General features: G+C 44.7%; 1 protein-coding gene across 2 annotated transcripts in view; it reads right to left on the reverse strand.

The window, feature by feature from the left end:
* Positions 1–21,664, reverse strand: part of CDH13 (cadherin 13) — a 1,016,268-nt gene that overhangs the window by 455,408 nt on the left and 539,196 nt on the right. For both annotated transcript variants that reach the window (XM_040254058.1, XM_040254059.1), the window contains one exon: positions 7,599–7,751. In XM_040254058.1, coding sequence (XP_040109992.1) covers positions 7,599–7,751 — 153 coding nt within the window. The remainder of the gene's footprint in view (positions 1–7,598; positions 7,752–21,664) is intronic.

Here is a 21,664-nt window from a genome sequence, read left to right on the forward strand (position 1 = left end):
TCTGTACATGGGATATCCTAGGCAAGAATACTGGAGTGGGTTGCCATTTCCTTCTCCAGGGCATCTTCCCGACCCAGGGACTGAACCTGCATCTCCTGCTTGGCAGGCGGGTTCATTACCACTGAGCCACCTGGGAAGCCCCAAGCTACCTATACTCTTAAATAAATCCCTTTCTTTGTATATTAGTTGGAGGAGATTTTGTTGACTTCTATCAAGAATCCTACCTTAAAAAGTCAGCCATGGGGAAGACCAGACTAGAGGATGTAGAAAGAAGTAGCTTGTCCCCACAGTTGAGGGTTGGGGGGAACATTCAAGTACAAATATTAGCCAGGGCAGCAAAAGTCTACCATGGTAAAGTGCATCACCCATGTACAGCATGGACATTGTTATAAGGAGGCTAACCACCCCAGTGACTCCCTAATCTGGGTAAATCTTCATCTCCCAATTGTCTTACCATTGCTCATGTTGTGATACACTATTTCCACATAACAGCAGCATTTTTCACCTTAATGTATTTTCTGATAAACTGTCATGTGGATTAGAATTGGGGTGGAGTCATGAATGAAGGGAAACACAGGAGCAAGAATACCCTCTGTCTGTCTGGTATTTTCCAGTTTCACAGTAATACTCCTAATTACGAAGTCAAAACTTATCCAAGAAATTGGCTCAAATGAGAGCACGTTATATCCCAGAAAATGTGAACAAATTTTCAGAAGGACACAATGAAATCCTACTCAGTCTCTGAGGCCAAGGACACAGATGGTTCCTGTTACCAGTTCTGTAGTTGAGAATGATAACCGTGTTAAGCTCACCTTTAAAAACATCAAATGAGATCACTTAGGTATTTAGCACAGAGCCTTGGCACGTTCAATAAATGTTAACATCTACATTAAACAACAATATATCTTGAGAACCACTTTGGCCCTCAGCTAACACATCAGTAAGGACAAGATAATAAACCAGTTTCAGGTTTTTGTGTGTACAACTCTAGAGAGTTCTTGGGGACTTAATAGGTGCTCAGGAAATGTCACTTCTTTCCCTCTTTCCAGATGCTCCCCTCTTCTCCTGCTCAACTCTGACACCCCAGCCCTTGCTGGATCTCCCACAGTGGACAACAGAGGAGGTGAAGGTCTCCTGACCATGACACCAGCCCACTACCACAGGCCTGCTTCCTATTTCCCTTTCAGCCGCTGCTGGGCCCCACCCCACCCCCCCCACCTGCCTAATGGACTCTGTCTCCCACTCCACTTCTGTCCTTCTGCATTGACAAATTTGCAGCCAGCAGATTATAGTCACAGTGTGAGGGAATCATTACCACCTGCTAATATTTTTATAGAATTTCATAAACTTGATCATTCATGAATCATTTACAGTACTTTATTCCAATGAAGAGTTCACAAATCACTCAAACACTGGCAAAATGCATAATAATGAGTAATATTTCAGGAGGCTTTGCATTAATATGTCAGCTTCCAATACTTGCAAGAGCTAAATTATTTTGCCAGATGCCACTTCGGGTCAGAAGCATAGAAAGCCCTATGGGGGCTGCAGTAGGGAGAGTGGGCAGGAGGCAGTGGGCCTTGGGAAAAGATATTAAAAGTATTTAAGAAGAAGTAGATCATTCAGCAAGTCAAGTTCCCTTTAAATACTTGGAGTTCCTGGGAAAGAGGCCTAGGAATTTGCAGACTAGACACCAGAGTCTAGTTGTGGGTAAAAGAGAAAGAAGTGATTCTTAGTAACTGAAAATGCAGGGCTTTGGAGGTGGAGAGAAACAGACAGGGTTCCCAGATTCTGTACACACCAGCTGGGAGACCATGAAAAAGTTACTTAACAGTTATTTGGTTATCTGTAAAATGGTGTTAACACCTACTTTTAAAGTCTCTTGTGTGAAATGGATTAAGTAAGAGAATGTATATGAGTTGTTTAGCACAATATCAGCTGTATAGAGTTCAATAAACAGCTTCAGTGATCATACACATCCAGGGACCCAAGGACAAACTTATCCCAGATTATTTCTCGTCATGCAAATCTCCGAGGTTTAGTTAATGATGCTTTCTTGTTGAATTTGGGACGTGTTAGCATCTTGCAAGTAAACAGCATTTACCTTTAAAATGAATAACAACAACAACATTGAAGCAATTGTAATGGCAATCCATTCACCCACATGCTCTCTGCTTTTTAAACTTGCAGGAGGGGAAAGTAAAACACGGGAATTGGAGACCTCGGATTCTGCTCTTTGAAGAAGCAAGCAGGTTTGCAACCAACCACAGGAACCATCAGGGACATGATGGATCCAACTGCACTAGTAAGACAGTAAATCATTTCTAAATAGCTGCTTGAAATGAACCAGATTTGCAACAGTGTTGTGCCCAACGTATATTAAGAAGAGAGGAACCCAGTTCTCATAAAATCCAGAAACAGGAGAGACATCAAGACAGGAAGAAAACAGGACAAAGTCTAGATTGAAGAGCGAATGAAACTGGGGGGGACCTGGCATTAGAAACGGGGCCACTGCAAGACTGGGGAAGAGAGGCTCGAGCCCAGGCCACTGTTCGCCACTAGCACACAGAGTCCTGCACAGGAGGAAACCAAGCCACACAAGGAGCATGGCAGAGCTCCCTGAAATGTCACCTGGACACAAACAAAGCCTCGGCGCCAAAATGAGAGCTACATGAGGGCAGGGAACCTGGTGTGTCTGGTTTCCCACTCTAGTGCTCACCCTGCTGGTCTTCAATGAAATATATTTAGAATGAATGACTCACTGAATTAGGTCACATGCCGTGGAGTACATTATGAAATTACAAATAAACTCAAGATTATCTAAGAGAAGTTCACACTTGAGATGAGAAGGCTGGGCCACAACTCACAACTCCAGAGACCATGGAGCTTTCTTTCACCTCCTGTGCTTTCCCCATGACTAATTCTCACATATGGTGAGACCACGCTTACTATGTTCCTGGTACTCTTTGAAATGCTTGACATGCATTAACTCCTTTAGCCCCTTCGTTCTATGAGATCATTATTATTATTGTTCCCATTTCACAGATGAGAAAATTGAGGTAGATTGTCTGCTCAAGCTCCCATCAGTTCAGTTCAGTCGCTCAGTCATGTCCGACTCTTTGCGACCCCATGAATCGCAGCACGCCAGGCCTCCCCGTCCATCACCAACTCCCGGAGTTCACTCAGACTCACGTCCATTGAGTCAGTGATGCCATCCAGCCATCTCATCCTCTCTCGTCCCCTTCTCCTCCTGCCCCCAATCCTTCCCAGCATCAGAGTCTTTTCCAATGAGTCAACTCTTCACATGAGGTGGCCAAAGTACTGGAGTTTCAGCTTCAGCATCATTCTCTCCAAAGAAATCCCAGGGCTGATCTTCAGAATGGACTGGTTGGATTTCCTTGCAGTCCAAGGGACTCTCAAGAGTCTTCTCCAACACCACAGTGCAAAAGCATCAATTCTTTGGTGCTCAGCTTTCTTCACAGTCCAACTCTCACATTCATACATGACCATTGGAAAAACCATAGCCTTGACTAGACGGACCTTTGTTGGCAAAGTAATGTCTCTGCTTTTGAATATGCTATCTAGGTCGGTCATAACTTTTCTTCCAAGGAGTAAGCGTCTTTTAATTTCCTGGCTCAATCACCAACTGCAGTGATTTTGGAGCCCCCAAAAATAAAGTCTGACACTGTTTCCACTGTTTCCCCATCCATTCCCATGAAGTGATGGGACCAGATGCCATGATCTTCGTTTTCTGAACGTTGAGCTGTAAGCCAACTTTTTTTACTCTCCTCTCTCACTTTCATCAAGAGGCTTTTTAGTTCCTCTTCACTTTGGATAGCTAGTTGTAAAAACTGTGCTTTAATTCAGCCAACATGGCTACATGCAAAACTATGTTTTTAACTGCTATAGGCTACCTGACCTCACTTTAAGGAAAAATATGAGAATATCTGTGCTACAGACCAGACTTTATTTTACTAGCTGTTTGCAATTATTAGTTAACAAAAACTAGTAACTTCATCTTTTATAATCATTAAAAGTGCTAGTAACTATCCCCACTTTATGGATGAGAATCACAAGATCAGAGAAGGTAAGTGGGTTGCCCAAGATCACACAGCTCACTAAGTAGCAGTGCCGAGACTTGAATAATTTTCTGATTCCAGAGCCACTGATACTAATCACTATTATCATTTAGATAAAGGATTCCCTGGTGGCTCAGATGGTAAAGAGTCTGCCTGCAATGCAGGAGACCTGGGTTTGATCCCTGGGTTGGGAAGATCCCCTGGAGAAGGAAATGGCAATCCATTCCAGTATTCTTGCCTGGGAAATCCCATGGATGGAGGAGCCTGGTGGGCTACAGTCCATGGGGTCGCAAAGAGCCAAACACGATTGAGCGACTTCACTTTCATCATTTAGATAAAACTAAAAATGAGCTAATTAAAAAAAAAAAGGTGGGGTTTTCATTCAACCCTCCTTTGGATACGCTATGAGCATTAGAAAAGGGATGTTGTCTCCCTGTGGATGCAGCTCTGAACGCAGTGTGGCTTTTGGAGAATAAGCGGGGGGCTGAGTCAGGCCTTTCTCATCCTTCAGCCATCCTCCTCCGCCTTGTGCAGTGAGATCCCTGCACAGCTGTACCCGAAAGCCCTGTGCTCAGCTTGTGGAAGCCAGAGGAAAGAGACACCTCATGAATCAAAAATTCTCCTTAAAGAAGTCTCTGACTGGGACCCTTGACAACATCAAAACCAAGCCAGCTGACTGACCAGAGGCCACCTTCTCATCACTCCCGATTAGTCCTTGAATGTTGGTATTCGAGTTTTTCCCGTGGTGACTGCCCTAAGGTATCTTTCCCTCACTGTCCCTGGTGATCAAGGTCACTGCCATCCAAGGAGAATACCCACACTGAGGTGGGCCCCTGTTTACGGAAATCCAGAAATCTCTCTATGAATGTGGAACGTTGACTTTTTTAAAACCAATTTTGGATCCCACAAACAACAGACAGGATCAGTTAACCAAGCATGCACCTTAACTCTCACTCAGCTCTTAAACTAGCTCCTAAGGGGTCACTTTAAAAAGGGATCGTTCAGCCTCTCCTTTACCAATTCTTACTCCTGGCAGCCAGCTTTTCCCAGTTTCTCTGATTTATGCTAGTCCTATTTCCAGGCTACAGAACACTTGCGAGAAGACTTCTGCCCCTTTATTCTTTGTCTTGTACCCCTTCCATCTCCTAGGAAATTCTAGAGCTCAGCTTCCTCCAGGAATCTCTCTTTAATACTTAAAAGAGGGGCAGAAAATATGATATTTGGTTCCTGTGAGGACAGAAAGGAAAAACCACAAGTCCGTTGTCTATGTCAACCTTCTTACAGTTGAAGGCAGGAAACTGATGTCAAAAACTTCTGGAACTTAACAAAAAAATTAAATCATCTTATAGGAAGAAAATGAATAAGAGCAGCTTTAATTTACTGAATGCTTGCTAAGTGCTGGGCATTGTGCTAAGAATTTGTAAAGATAATTGTATTCCATTTCATACAATCCTTAGACATACTGGTATTATCCCCACTTTGTGGAAGAGAATCACAAGATCCTCAGAGAGGGTGAATGGGTCGCCCAAGATAAAAACAGCACAGTCAACAGCAGTGCTGAGACCTGAATGGCAATTTGCTGACCCCAGAGCTCTGTATCACTGTGCTATGAAGGTATGAAATGTATCATGTTTTTAGTTCCGTGTGTCTGAAAATTAATAGATATTTCCATGATAGGCAGGGAAAAAGAAGAGGGAATTTACCAACAGTCTGCCGCTGGCTTGTCCTGCAGCAGCTGGACATTGACAGCTGCCAGGTCACCTGTGGTCACCGGCAAGTCTGGCTGGACCTGGGAATTTCAGAGGGTGCCAATATTCAATTTCTACAACAACCAGATTCCCCAAGGGTGTACACTGAAGATGCACCGGTCACCCTTTGGTGTCCTCTGACGGATGGTGCCCCCTGCAGATGCTCATGGCATCTGCCTTTTGGCGACACTTCTGAGAGGGAGGTCCTCCCAGGACTGTGGACCCTGGACCACACTGCTCACCATGAGGCTGGATGGGCCTTCCCCCCATCCCCGCTGCCTTGTATTTGTCCAGCATTTCAGTGCCTCAAGTGTGATCCTCACTGGAAACCCACAGCACTCCTGTTGGTAGGTAGGCAAGTGTTATCTGCATTTTATGGACAAGAACCTGAGGACTGACACCTACATGGTCTTCCCAAGGTCAGTATCTCACGGTAACAGAGGAGGCTACACCCAGGGGGTCAATTTCCCAGCCAGAGCACTTGACTCTCCAGCACAATGTCCCTCCACCCTCTGTCCTTAGGAAAGGAGGGAAGAGGAGGTCATGTTGTTGAAGTGGGATTGGGATGCTCTTACATGGTGTTTTGACGAAGATGAATGCCAAGCCCAGGCCTAGAAACTTGCCCCTCCACCCTCCCCAAATCTAATCCAGGGAGACACATGTATGATGGGCAACGGCCTGGAAAGCAGCCACTGGTGGCTGGGCCTTGTTCCCAAGTACCTGCTTCCAGCTCAGTGCACTGCATCCTGCTGAGAGTCTTCCCTGAAAATGGCTTGGAATTCTGTCTCATTCCTCAAAAAATGAGCTACTACCCCCAGAGGCTTGGTCCTTAACACAGCTGTGAGAATGGGATTCTTGGGGGTGTGGCAGAGAGGGGATAGGAGGGACCCATAGCCTACGTAAGATTTGATGCTCACCCAATATTTTCATGGAGCTACTTTGCTCTCTGAATCTTGAATGAGTGTCAACTTCTGAAACTATCTTTTACAAATAGGCTTTTGTTTCTCCATATAAAAGCAAAGCAAGCGCATTGTAGAAAAATCAGAAAGAAAAAAACAGAAAATATCAGTAATACCAAATACAGCCACTAAGACTTTGATTTTCCTCTATCATGCTTCTTCACAAACATGTACCCATCACGATATGTGTAAACACTCCATCTGTAATGAGGACACCATATGTGCTGGTGTGTCTGTTTCATTCAATATCTTGAAAATCTCCCATGCAACTAGAACTTCTTCAAAAATATTTTAAACAGTTGTAGAAAGCTTCCTTGCAAAATTGTGCCATAATTTAACCATTATATATTGCTGAATATTTAGCAACTGTTTCCATTTTAAGCATTGTGTCCTGCTATAACATCATGGTACAAAAATCTGACTGAATTCCTCCCTATTTCCTTAGGATGGATTTCTCTAAGTAGAATGAGCAGGTCCAAGGGTTTATTCTTTTTACAGCTCTTCATTATCAAGCTGGTTTCTGGAAAACCAACATTAACGTAGAGTTTCTGACCTCCTCTGAGATCCCCCAGGGACCCCTTCTTGGTTTTTCATGCCCAAAGTTTTATGCAAACCTGGAGGGCTCTACTGATGAGACAGGGGCCCTCATTGCTGCTTGTCAGGGTTCAATGCCACTCGGCTCCCACAGAGACACACTTAAAGCCGTGCAGCCCCGGGTTTGATGAAGCACAGAAATAATGAGCTCAGTGGGAGGAAAGCAGTCTCTGAAAGACATGTCTCCGTGAGGGGGGTGGGCACTCGGGGGTACTCACTTGATAGGTAGCGATGGTTTCTCTGTCCAAGTTCCGTGTCACAGAGACACTACCCGTGTTCTCATTGATTCTGAAAATTCCTTTAGGCTCTTGATCCACTCCCTTTCCAGTGAGCCGGAACTTGGACCCTTCCGGTCTGTCACTATCGACTACCTGGTCAGAGAAACAGAGCGACATTTACGATTCTGGCTGGAAAACACAGAAAGCGCAGGGCTAACACACCGCAGTGACCAGTCCACTGGCCACAGGAGCCGGTGCAGAGGTGCTGGATGACCTTGACACAGCAGCATCACCAAAACTAGTGCCATCGGTTTAACACCTTTCATCCTGACATGCACGTCTCTGCAGTTTTCAGCTGGGAAAGCGTACCAGCCCTGGGGTGACATTTAGTGATGGATCTGGAGGCAAGCAACTTCATCAGCTTCAAGGCTGGACATCTATATTATCTTTAACTCCTAGGAAACAGACTTTTTCCTACAAGTAAGACCAGATAAGCAATGGAAAACACTGGACAGTCCTATACTAGGCAGGCATCAATCAGGATTCCAGGGGTTCACATGGGTCCAGTCACCAGCAGCACCACCTACACCCTTGCTTCTACCAGGTATTCGATACCAGGCATGGTGCTGAGAAGGCATTTTATATGAATTTTTTTTTTAAAACTCTGACAACAATGCTGGGGGCAGGGAACATTATTATTCATACTTAATGAATGAAATCAGCGAGACTCAGAGAGATTAAGCAAACTTGTCACAGTTATTAAAGAAACAAGGAGGGTGTTAAGAAGCCATCTTCCATGTCTCTAGACGCACAGCTCCGCAACATCGCTGTGTCTGGATTTACTTCAAGGGAATTCCCTATTGGTAGTCAGCCTTGATTAGACATTTAAAGAATCAATTGAAAAGGTAAAGATATAGGAAAGCAATTCCAGGCAGACAGAGCAACATAGACAGGCAACAGGCAGGTGAGAGAGCTTAGAAAATTCAGAACGGCTTGAGAAGAGGTGAGGTTGAGAGGTATATTAGGAGCCAAACTATGCTGCTTTGTTTTGATGTCATCTGAAAGTATCCAACTAAAGAGAAAACCATTATTTGCATAGGTTAGTTCTAAAGTTTCACCAAGTATTCATGTATATCTAATTTTCCATCGATACCTGTAAACAAATTTGATTATAACATTTTAAAGGTCACAAACGGACATTCAGAACATACAGATAAAAGAAAGCTAATACTGATCTGGCTGCCATCAATTTACAGCTCAACAAGTACCTACTGGGCTGTGGTCAACTGAGCTTGGAGGGTTTGGGTGGCTGAACCAGAAACGTGCGTTCTAGTGGAATGAGGAAGAGGTGTGGTGGTGGGGGCGGGGAGTGCGCTTCCGGGACCACCATGCCTGCAATTCTGATGGCTGCCACCAGGTGGCAATGGAGCCTAAGGCAGCATGAGCCTTGTGCTAAGGCTCCTCTGCCAGGACTGGTGGAGAAGGAGCACAGTCCATATGGCAGTACAGGTTTTTCTTTTTTTTTCCCCATGATTTAAGATATTCTTTATTAAAATACACTGAGTGTTCTGATTAAACATCAATTACCTCTGTTTGCATTTTTTAAATTAACAGAAAATATCATCCAAAGCAAGACTAAAAATAAGGTATGTGATATCTTCTGATGAAAAGAATTTTCACTGTCACTGCTTGACTAGATTTAATCCAAATGACATTATCCCCACTGCTTGGAAGCTCCACGAGGTCAAAAGCCTCAGCATATCGGGCTCGCCACTGGATCCCAGTGCCTGGCAAAGTGCCTGGCATACAGTGGAACCAAGGCCAATATCTGTTTAATGAGGAGCTCAATGATTAGACAAACATATGTCCCCATCCTGGCTCAGCCAATGATCAGCCTGTGGCCTTGAACGTCATTCTTTGCCTCTTTGGCTCTTGATTTCCTTATCTGTAAAATGAGGATAATGCCACTTATTTCCTAGGGTTGGATGAGACAGTATGTGCAAAATACACTCCTGGCACATAGAAGGGGCTCAATAAACCAGAGTTAACAATTAGAGTATGAAGATGAGACATGGGTTCGATCCCTGATCTGGGAAGATCCTCTGGAGTAGGAGAGGGCAACCCACTCCAGTATTCTTGCCTGGAAAATCCTGTTGATAGAGGAGCCTGACAGGCTACAGTCCATGGGGTCGCAAAGAGCTGGAGACGACTAAGGGACTGAACAACAACAACAAATTATGCTGTTGTTAACAGGTAAGACTGACACCTCCAGGCATAAAACACAACTTAGCTACAATATTAAAAAGAAATCCCTTTCTAAGGGAGCACATTTCCTTTTCAAAAACAAAACTCACAAAAGTCTCTGGTTTCAGGAGAGAAGTGTTCTGAAGGAAGATTTACTGTGGGAGTGGGACAATTCTGTTTCTTTATCTCTTATATATTTGCAGTTCCCCTCCCCCTCTTACCACTTTGGCCCAAATACGGATCAGGACCTCTTCCTTCTGCTACCCTACACATGAACTGGTCCTCTCCAAAGACTTCTGTTGGAAAAAAGGCTGGATCTCTTTGCTATCTCCCTTCCAGACTTATTTTAAACACAAAACACTATTGGGAACTCTTAAAAACCTGTTTTCTAGAATGCCAGTAAAGCAAAGTTGGCATTTCTCCAAGTTCCACACTTCCATGAGTTTCAAAGGCACTCCAGGGCTTAAAGAAACCTTGGAGAATAAAGCATGGAAGTGGGTGTCGTTCTCCAGGGAAAAGATGAGAGTCTGGGCTCAATTTAGATTTAGGAATTACACACCAGCTCTCCGGCCTCTTAGTCCCCAGGTGGGGCTTCAGAGAGACCCTGGTCCACTCCAGCCTGAGCTAGAGATCTAGGAGGTATGCAATGGCCACAAAGGAGGCCTCAGCCACACACCAAAGCAAGTCAGGTGGGTTTCCAGATGACCTTTATTATACTAGGTAAACTCCTAAGATTTGTCCAAGTGCTACTGCAGGGCTGTGGTCCCCAAGGCTGTGGACCTTTTCCTGAAGTTTAAAGTGATGGAATGTAAGAAATCCAGTGCACTCCTGCCCAGAACAAATCCTGCCATGAGTCTCTGCTCCTGCAGCAGCTGTTAACACCCATTATACCACATAGGAGGGCTTCACAATTAGCTGGTCTTTCCTATTATTCTCTGTAATTCAACACTTCTTTTCACAGTGGGATTTTTTTTCCTTATTCTCTGAGTTGGAATGAAATAAAATCTCTAGATATGAGAAAGAACTTGGATTCTGGGTGCCAATCCTCTGAGAAGTGTGTGTAAATAGCACACAGGTCCTACTGCATACCTGGGCAAAGCCACTTCCCCAGCAGCAGCAGGGGTTTCTGGCATGCCAGCTGTGCTGGGAGTGGGGAGCATGGCTCAGGTGGGACCAGAGTCTTCTGCACCCTGCGAGGGGCAGGAAATGCAGGGGCTTGGAGCAGCCAGCACTGCTTGCTCTGAGTTTCAAAGGGCATCCTCATTGCCTACTTACTACAGAATGTGGCACATTAGACAAAGCCAGAGCCCGCTAGGAATCCCATTCCCACATCCATTCTCTGCTGCAAGGGGCCAATGGTACCAAGTCATGTGTGTTTCAAAGGTACTCGGTGAATTTATATACACATTTATGTACTCATAGACTATATAGCCAGAGAAGGTGATGGCACCCCACTCCAGTACTCTTGCCTGGAAAACCCTATGGATGGAGGAGCCTGGTAGGCTGCAGTCCATGGGGTCGCGAAGAGTCAGAAATGACTGAGTGACTTCACTTTCACTTTTCACTTTCATGCATTGGAGAAGGAAATGGCAACCCACTCCAGTGTTCTTGCCTGGAGAATCCCAGGGACGGGGGAGCCTGGTGGGCTGCCGTCTATGGGGTCGCATAGAGTCGGACAAGACTGAAGTGATTTAGCAGCAGCACCAGCAGTCTATATAGCAATTTTGAGTATTTTTACATTGAGAGGATCATTTTGTATCAGTTCAGTTCAGTCGCTCAGTGGCGTCTGACTCTTTGCAACCCCATGGACTGCAGAATGCCAGGCCTTCCTGTCCATCACCAACTCCCGGAGTTTACTCAAATTCACATCCATTGAGTTGGTGATGCCATCCAGCCATCTCACCCTCTGTCATCCCCTTCTCCTCCCACCTTCAGTCTTTCCTGGCATCAGGGTCTTTTCCAATGAGTCAGTTCTTCCCATCAGGTGGCCAAAGTATTGGAGTTTCACTTCAGCATCAGTCCTTCCAATGAATATTCAGGACTGGCTTCCTTTAGGATGGACTGGTTGGATCTCCTTGCAGTCCAAGGGACTCTCAAGAGTCTCCTCCAACACCACAGTTTAACAGCATCAATTCTTTGGCACTCAGCTTTCTTTATAGTCCAACTCTCATATCCATACATGACTACTGGAAAAATAATAGCCTTGACTAGATGGACCTTAGTTGGCAAAGTAATGTCTCTGCTTTTTAATATGCTATCTAGGTTGGTCATAACTTTTCTTCCAAGGAGGAAGTGTCTTTTAATTTCATGGCTGCAATCACCTTCTGCAGTGATTTTGGAGCCCCCCAAAATAAAGTCTGTCACTGTTTTCACTGTTTCCCCATCTATTTGCCATGAAGTGATGGGACCGAATGCCATGATCTTGGTTTTCTGAATGTTGATAGTATTTTATAATTTTTGTATTCAATGTGGTTGGAGGTTACAAAAAATATGCAATACTTTATATGTATTATTACATTTGTATGATATAAATATATTTTATATTTCATAGGTAGACGCAGACTTTGAGGGGAAGAGTAACTTTGTACTTATAGAAACATTGCCTAGATACCATAGAGCTCCCACATACTTTTCATCAATTTCCTCTAATATTCACGTCTTTCATAACCATGGAACTTGGTCACAACTGAGAAATTAACATTGACATGTGACTATTAACTAACCAACCTCCAGATTTTATGCATTCAGATTTCACCACACCAATTTTTCTCCTCTGTCATTTTTCTGACCCCAAAATCTAACCTGGAACCCTATTACTTTTAGTCAGTGTGTTTGCCTCCCTATGGGTTCAGACATTTCCTTAATTATGCTGACATCAGTTCCCCCCACCATGGAAAATATATTTGATATATCAAAATGCCATAGTCCCCAAATTCTACATATTCTCTTTAAGACCTTCTAGCCCTGCCCCCCTGCCAGTCTCCAGTACCTGTAATTTAACTCAGATCCTCACTAAGGTTTTTGACTGTTTTGTTGTTGGGGCCAAGAATGGTGCAGGGTACACAGTAAGCTTTCACTAAATATTTGCTTTAAGTAAATGAATATTATGGTAGTCTCCTAATAGACCTCTATGTTTCTGATTCTCTCTTTTCCCTTCCTGTCCTAATTGCAATCAGAATGGTCATTGCAAAATGCAAACACAAATATGGCCAAAGCAGTTTCTAGATTAAGACTTTCTTTCGCTGGTTCCCCATTGCTCCCAGGTTAATTACCTCAGGGGCCTCCTTGATGGGCCTCCACCTGCTTCTTCATTTCTCTCTCTTGCCACCACCACCAACTGTGAGCCACGGGCCTTCTGAACTTTGTCCACTTTCTCTGGACCTGGGTTGGTCGGACTCCTATCTTTCACCCTGCCTGCTGGAGTCCCTCCTGGTCTTCCTGGACTCAGCGCCACCAGGGATTGCCCATTCACTGGAGCTTCTCCTGACCCTCTGCCCCACTCCAAGGAGGCGGCCTCATCTTCTGGTCCAAGCCCTGCTCACCACTGTGGTCTGTTAAGGCACAGAGAGCAGATGGCCCCTTGGTTGGGGGTGGTAATTGTCCCTTGGGCTATTTATTTCTTATTCTTTTAACATTTCCTGGGTTTGGAACATAGAAGATACTTGACTAAAGCTTAAAAAAAATACAACTTTGTTTGCATGTTTTTATATGATCATAAAATGCTTCATAAACTCATAAATTAAAATCTGTTGTACTAACTTTTTTGTATATGTGAAAATGTGGTCACTTTATCTATGTAATATCAGTATCTTCTCATTTCTCTTTTTACAAGCCCTCAGGCAGCGGTAACGCCCAGGAATCATTAAGGGACCTAGGCCACTTCCCCATCCTTATAACCTGCAAAGGGCCAACCTTGTGTGAAGACACTCTGTCTGAGCAAACACTGTGCTCATGGTGTGAAGCGGCTCCAACACAAATACCCAGCACCTATTCACTAAATCACATTTAGTTGGTCACAGCCAACTAAATGGATGCTCTAATTCTACCTATTTAGAAAATCAGGAGATATTTATTTTCAGAGGACAGAAGACTCTACATATATAAGCAATATGGTCAAAAGGATAAAAAACTAGAGAATAATCAGACCCCTCACCCACAAATTTTCAAAGGGAAGTGAATCACATGTGAACAGTATAGGTCTTTGGGAGATAGAGTTAATAGGGTAATTTTTTTTTCCCTTCACTTCAGGATACTTTTGACTTCATAAGATGAGCCTATATTACTTGCTATACAGTAAAAATTTAACCCCAAAACAAAACAACATGTAAGACTAATCACTGGAGCTTGGGGTATACACTAATTTAGAAGATGTTTTCTGCTCCATATTAAGTAGGAAAAAACTCATGCATGGCCTTTACCTATAGTTATTAGAAGACATTTGTTTTGTCCAGTAGGTTGGTTCTCTAAGGTGATTTGTAAGCAGCAATTAATTCTCTATTGTGGTTTAGTCCTTGACATGCCTTTGAACTTGAAGATACTTAGCCATTCAGCAATCCAGGCAGCTGTCAGACCCATGCCCTTCTCTCACTCTCATGCTGCTCAACGACTTTCAACCGTTAGGTCATAAATCAACAAGGGGAACTAAGGAAAACCCAATGCCAAGAGTTCCAAAATCCCTGGTGGAGAATCACAGAACCCACGGTCTGGCAATCCACCGAGGTAGGATGAGAAGCAGAGACCCGCAGCACAGACCAGGAGTTCTTGTACCAGCAGGCTGTGCTCACTACCAAATTCAGATGGCTTATGCCCTCCCAGGGAGGGGGCTAATGGTATGGGCAGGATGGAACACTCAGGAAGGAAAAACAAACCCCAGCAACACACTATGAGGGGAAATCTGAATCCACTACCCTGACCCTTCATTTATCAGCACTGTCATTGCAGCAGCTTTGATACCCTTCTTTTTTAAGAAAGGATTTAAGATTATGACTAAACTCAGCTTAATCCACTGAGTTCCATAGGATTCAGTGTTAACTGGAGAGGGGGGTAGGTCAGCTTTATCTTCTGATAGTTACAATTTTTTGGTTACTGTCTATAGTCTATAGAAAAAATTTTAAGGAGAATATTTCTTAATTTACAAGTATTTCCAAAATTTTAATTTTTTACTTCCACCTTACCAGAGAATAATGTGGTTTATGAAATTTCTACTCTTGAAGATTTTTTAAAAATTTATTCACAGCCAAGTACAACATCATCTTTACTAAATGATCTACTGATGCATGGAAAGAATGACTATTCTGCAGCATTATTCATGATAGCCAAAAAGTGGAAGGAAACTAAGCGTCCAACAACGGACAAACAGATGAATAAAACGTGGCACATCCATAAAATGAACTCCAGGAGTTGGTGATGGACAGGGAGGCCTGGCGTGCTGCAATTCATGGGGTCGCAAAGAGTCGGACACAACTGAGCGACTGACTGAACTGAACTGAAAAATGAAGAGAATTCTAACACATGCTATTGTATGGATAAAACTTGAAGACATTATGTTAAGTGAAATAATTCAGCCACAAGAGGACAAATATTATATGTATATTTAAATATACATATTTACACGCATAATTGGCACAATGCTGCTCTCACTGAGGGAACTCGGTTTATATTTGTTAATATGTTCCAAACTGATAGCACCACTCACTCACCTTGATGGTCTGTTTCTCTGCCATGATTTTTTAAAATTAATTTTTATTGGAGTATTTCCATGACTTTTAATAAGATGCTTCCTTCTTGATTACAATTTCCTCTATTACCTCCCTACCTTATTTCCTTCTGTTCACAATATTTATTGACCATTCATGAGTTCCAGAGTGCTTAAGGGTCCTGGTTCAACAAGCTCACATTATGTGGTATGGGAGATTTGCTAGAAGAAGCCACAGCAGATCAGAGAAAGCAGAAGTCATCCTTGGGTCACTGGGTCACTGTGCCTTGTTTGGGCCCAAAGTCCATTCATTACCCATCAGTATCACACTTCCACATCTCTTTATTGTCCAAGAGAATAACTGGGATCCTTATATGTCCCTTTCTGAATTTCTGGTTTCTAGTGCAGACTATGAGTTTCACCCCCCTGCTCATTGGGCCCCTTGACTTTGCCTCTTGTGGTTCTACCAGAAATCAAGATGTCCCACACTGCCTTCTCTCCAAAATCAAGATGGTCCTGGAACCTCTGGGGAGAAATCTAGATTTTTCTATACCTGCTGTCTCTTTATTTATGAATCAGATTTATAGTAGTGGGGAGTAGTCACCAAGGCTGTTCCTAAACAATCTGCTCCTCCTCTGGGCACATAGTCCTCTTCTGGGACTATACCTCTGCAGTCAGCTAAAGGTGATTGTGGCCATAGGACGTGCTTTAGCCAATGAAGTGAGAGTGAAAGTTATCAAGACACCAGTGCACGTGCCCAATTCACAGTAGAGGCCAAACAACACCAAAACATCAGAGTCTGGAACAGAGAAATGTTTACTGCAGGACTCTGCAAGGAAACAGGTGGCTTGTACCTTAAAAACCCCAAACTGCCTGAAAGCTGTCACCAAAGCCCCTTTATAGGGAAGGTGAGGGAGCAGCATGGTTATTTGTCGCAAACATCTTGGTGTCAGATCTTTTGTTTTTTCTTTTTTAAATTTATTTTTTAGTTAGTGGAAAATTGCTTTACAATGTTGTGTTGGTTTCTGCCATACAACAGTGAGAATCATGGTCAGGTAACAACATTCCTCTAAACTCCCACCAAACAAATGCTATTCTCTGTTCTGAGAAGTACAGGCCAGGTCTCTCAGCACAACTTTCACCCTCGGAGGTCCAGGCCTGGCTGAGAGGAGGGGTTCCTGGCAGGCACTGGTTACCCTGCCCCAAATCATATGCCCAGCACCCAGGCTGGGTCTCCCTGCCAGCACCCAGGCCTGGCTGAAGAGGCAGATCTCAGCTGGCCGCTCCCTCAGGGCCAGGTCCCCAGACCTGCCGAGCCACCACTGCTGAGGGAGCCAGGTGCCCAGGCCCCAGCTGGCCTGAAGCTCCTCAGGCTGCCCAGTGGGGGCTGGTCTCAGAGATGGCCGCTGACATTAGGTCACTGAGGCCAGAATGGGGGAGAGGGTCACCACCACCTCAAGGCCTGGACCCGGCCAGTGGGCGGCCTTGGTGAGGGCTCTGAACCCCCGCAGGACACAGCCCCGAGTCTGTTCCCTGGGTTCCCAACTTACCCGCTGCGCGAGGCTGCCATCCGCCTCTCACCTAACTCTTTGTCTGAGGACCACCACTCTGACGACCTTTGATGGAATGTTCCTCTAACGGTCGCTCACTGACAGTTGCTGGCTTGGGGGAGGAGCCCATTGCAGCACCGACCAATGGCTGAGCGACCATTGGTCCTCTTGAGGTAACCATTGGCTGGTAATGGGCTGAGAGGTAATGGCGCCTGCAGCAACAGCGGGGCTAAGGCCTGCGCAAGGCATGTTACCACTTCACAGCCTAACTCATCCTGCCATTCTCAGAGTGCTTAGGACAATCGGGTTTGCAGCTCGGAGCTCACTAACCATGTGGACATACTGGGAGTCACGCGGTCTCTCTGAGCCTGCTTCCCTTCCTTTGCCAAATGGTGGAAACGATGCTTATTCTACAAGGGTTATGGTGGATAAGGGTCTGAGAGATATGCCAGGCTTAAGTACATAAACATGCTCAAGAACGTAAGGCTACTGTTCATTTTATGATTATTAAATGGTGATGATGATGACTGTGACAGGCAACTCTTTATCGAAGGCTAACACTCCACCGCACACTAGTCTAAGCAACTTACACACATTAATCATTTAATCCTTACAGCAACTCTGTGGGGTAGGTAGTGGTGTTAATCCCCACTTTACAGAGAAAGAAACCGAGTCACACAGACCTTGCCAAAGTCAGCGAGATAATGGCCTTGCATTTGAACCCAAGTATCTAGAGTCTGTGGCTTCAACCCCCACTCCACATGGCCGACTGGTCAGAGTGCCCGGTGGTGTGGGCGGGCACAGGAGCCTCCCAACCTGGCACTGCTGAAGGTGCTCCTGGCCTGGATCCTGCTGACATACCCACCCCTGAAGACTAGGAGCACAGACATTCATCTCAGGTCTCTGCCAAAGTCAGAGCCAAGATTAAGGGCTTCCAATCTCAATTCCCAGATTTATACTTACCCAAGGGGTCACCTGTTCCCTCTGTACATCAAATTCCTGGCAGGAACATCTTTACCTTCTGACATGCTCAGAGTTTTGTCATAGTAATGGTGTAATTTGGGGGGGTTTGCATGCATTCTGCCATCTAAAAGGATAATAAATTAATCATGCCCTTGGGTACTCTTGAAATACACACTCGTAATCTCCTACTAACTTGCGGAACTTTCCTTCCTGGCCACTGCTCTGCTCCTCTCCCTTCCATCAGCTTAGATTTTTACGGTTCCCAAAGAAATATTAAACCAAATATTTATGCACTCATCTGAACCACAGTTCAGAGAAAGCAATGTAACAAAATCAGCATTATGAACCTGGAGCTAGTCCCATTTGGAAGTAATAAACAGGAACAATTGAACAATTTCTCCCTGGAAATGTGTGTTGGCTGCCCTTTCACTGAAGATTTCAACGCTTATTCTTATTATTCTTATAATTCAGGGAAAATTTTAATGTTAAGTCTGATGCTTGGAAACACAAGCAGTGTCAAACATAAATATACAATTTCAATCATTTTCAACTGAAAGCCTGACATTCTATTTGGCTTTGCATGAGCTTCAGTTAGAAGAACCTGTGCAAACCGGGCTTTCAAATGTCCCCTTCTCTGAAGCAGCTACTCTTTCCCACAGTAGGATCACACCTGACTAAAATCTTTCAAGGCCATCCCCCCACACACCATTACTTTCAGGAAAAATTCAGGCTCCTCCAGAAATGCATTCAAGACTGCTTATAGCCTGTTCCCTGCCTTTGTCTTCAGCCTCAAGTGTCACTGTGTCTGTACATATCTCCTCTGCAGCCATTTCCCCAAATTGCCAGGCTTGAAATTACCCATTTCAGCCCTGAGGTTGCCTCTTCTAACCCACAGGCCCCTATACAAAAGCAGAGCCTGGTCAAACACATCATCTCTTTCTTGATCCTGGTGTTGGGACAAGAAGAGATGGAGTCAGTTGGCTGAGGGCTGTGGACCCTTAATGTCTTATTAGCTTGAAAGCTGAGTCTACTTTTTGGGGAGATCCAATTGGGCCATAAGTGCAGACCTTGACAAAGAAAACAATCCACTTGGGAAATTTAAAAAGAGAGTAATGAATAATTGGGTGTATGTGAAGCCAGTTCAGTCTCAAGCATGGTATGTGTCTGCATCTGGTAAATGAGCCCCTTCAGCATGACTTAATCTGATGCCTCGGTCTTAGTCTCCAAATTACACTGGCAGACTGAACTATCACAGTCCCCTTTCCCAGTGGTGGCTGGTGAATGGCTATAATTTACCAGGAACAATGGTAAGACCAACAAGAGAGGATCATACAAGCTGAGTCATTGAAGACTCTGGCAAAGCATTGTAGAAGATCACAATCGATGGAAAAATCTTGGTGGGGTTGTGAGAGTGGGCTTCAGGCTCCTCTCAAGTCATGATAACAAATCCTCTAAACAACCATGGGTCAACATAACTGCCTGGTAACTTCCCTGAGGGTGATGACCCCTAAGCAGATGATGCTGTAAAGAGTGTCCACCTGAGGGATACATGTGAGGAAGGGACCCATGAGGAAGTACGTTTCTGAGAGAGATGCCAGGTGGTCTGTTCTCTAGAAGATGAACAAGGTGGAGCCCCTTAAGTGACTAGAATGTAGGAAGATGGGGTGGGAAGCACAGTTTGGGGCATCATCTAAATACCTGCAGAAAAAGAGATTGGCTTCATTCGGTTGTTTTTGAAAGAGTCAAGATACAGAACAGACAGATTTCAGCTCCAAAGAAGGAACATGTCCAGAGTTTAAAGAGCTTATGCTGATGGCATGGACAGCCTGGTGATGGAGAAGGCTGCCACTGGTGTGTCCAAGCTCACACCCCACCTGGTGAATAAGGTATAGGGTGACCAATATCAGATAGGCTCTGAGGTGCTTTCTTACTTACAGCTGCTGTGATTCCTTGAGTCTGAACCCAGAGCAGCTCTGAGCGTGTGTGGATCAGTACTCTGTGAGGTAGGCAAGAGATGAGGTGCTGTTCAGGGATCTCTGTTTAAGCTGAGCTCAGCTACTCTCTAGACAGTGTATTAAAAAACAGAGATATCACTTTACTGACAAAAGTCCATATAGTCAAGACTATAGTTTTTCCAGTAGTTGTGTGTGGATGTGAGAGTTGACCACAAAGAAGGCTGAGCACTGAAGAATTAGTGCTTTTGAATTGTGGTGCTGAAGAAGACTCTTGAGAGTCCCTTGGACAACAAGGAGATCAAATCAGTCAATCCTAAGGGAAATCAACCCTGAATATCCATTGGAAGGACTGATGCTGAAGCTGATGCCCCAATACTTTGGCCATCTGATGCGAAGACAACTCATTTGAAAAGACCCTGATGCTGGGAAAGATTGAGGGCAGGAGAAGGGGACAATAGAGGATGAGATGGTTAGATAGCATCACCAACTCAATGGACGTGAATCTGAGCAAACTCTGGGAGATGGTGGAGGACAGGAGCCTGGTTTGCTGCAGTCCCTAGGGTTGCAAAGAGTCATACGTGACTTAGCGACCGAACAACAACAGCCGCTCTCTCTCCATCGGCTGGGCAAGGATTCTGTTTCACTCCCCACGCCTCCATTTCTCTAGGTGCTGCACGGTATGTATCATTTTCCCTCTGTGGTTCGATGGTTTAGAAAATGGTTTCTGGCTCTACTATGTCCTTGGGTTTTGACCTTAAGCAATTTTTTTCACCCATCTGTTCCCTCCTAGATAACTGAGGACAAAGAACCCACGCCCCTGAGGTTCTGGTGAGTAGAGTACTGTGGCTGGCACACACCAGGCATTCGATCAATGCCAACAATTCTCTTCTGAACACATCTAGCCACAACACCATGTCAGTATCAGGATGACTTTTAATAATTATAAATTACTAATTTTAATAATTACATGCATTTTAAAAAACCTTTGAGTTGGTTTCCTAGGAAATAGCTGGCTTCATTTGAGATCTTAAAATGCCAGGTACCACACTAGAGCTTTATGTGCATTCTGCCAGGAAGTTAACTATTATTTCTATTTTATAGATGGGCAAAGAGAGACTCAGTAAGGTGAAGTCATCTGTCCAGCTAGATTACACAGCTGGCGTGGGGACAGGGTGGGATGGGGACACTTCTGAGACCAGCTGAGCCAAGCCAGAAATCCAGGTGTTGGTCTGACGCCAACTCCTGGCTGCTGGGTTCCTCATGACTCTTCCAGAGGCCTCCACAAGGAGTGAGGCTGGTTGTTCCGAGGCCGGGGCTGGATTATGATGGGGCTGGCTGGGCCTTCTTTGCAGGGCTCCTGTTCAACAGACCAGCCGGCTCAGACCCCACTCCGCGTGGCACAGTGGGTTCTCCCTGTTACAGGGCCCAGGGCCCCAGCCCATATGTGCAGATGCACACTACAAGATGGAAAGTGAGTGCCCGCACAGTCCCGGGGCTTTCTGACTTGAAGCCAAACAAATTTACTCAGGCTCATTTGTCAGCTGCCTTAACCCACCTCCCTCCTATCCTAGCTTATCCCACCTTCCAAGTTCCTTAGTTGTTACAAGCTTATCACAAAAGTAAATCAAAATGTTCTCAAGAGGAGAAGAAAAGATAAAA

The sequence above is a fragment of the Oryx dammah genome, unplaced genomic scaffold (assembly GCF_014754425.2).
Source record: "Oryx dammah isolate SB20612 unplaced genomic scaffold, SCBI_Odam_1.1 HiC_scaffold_13, whole genome shotgun sequence".
NCBI lineage: Eukaryota > Metazoa > Chordata > Mammalia > Artiodactyla > Bovidae > Oryx > Oryx dammah.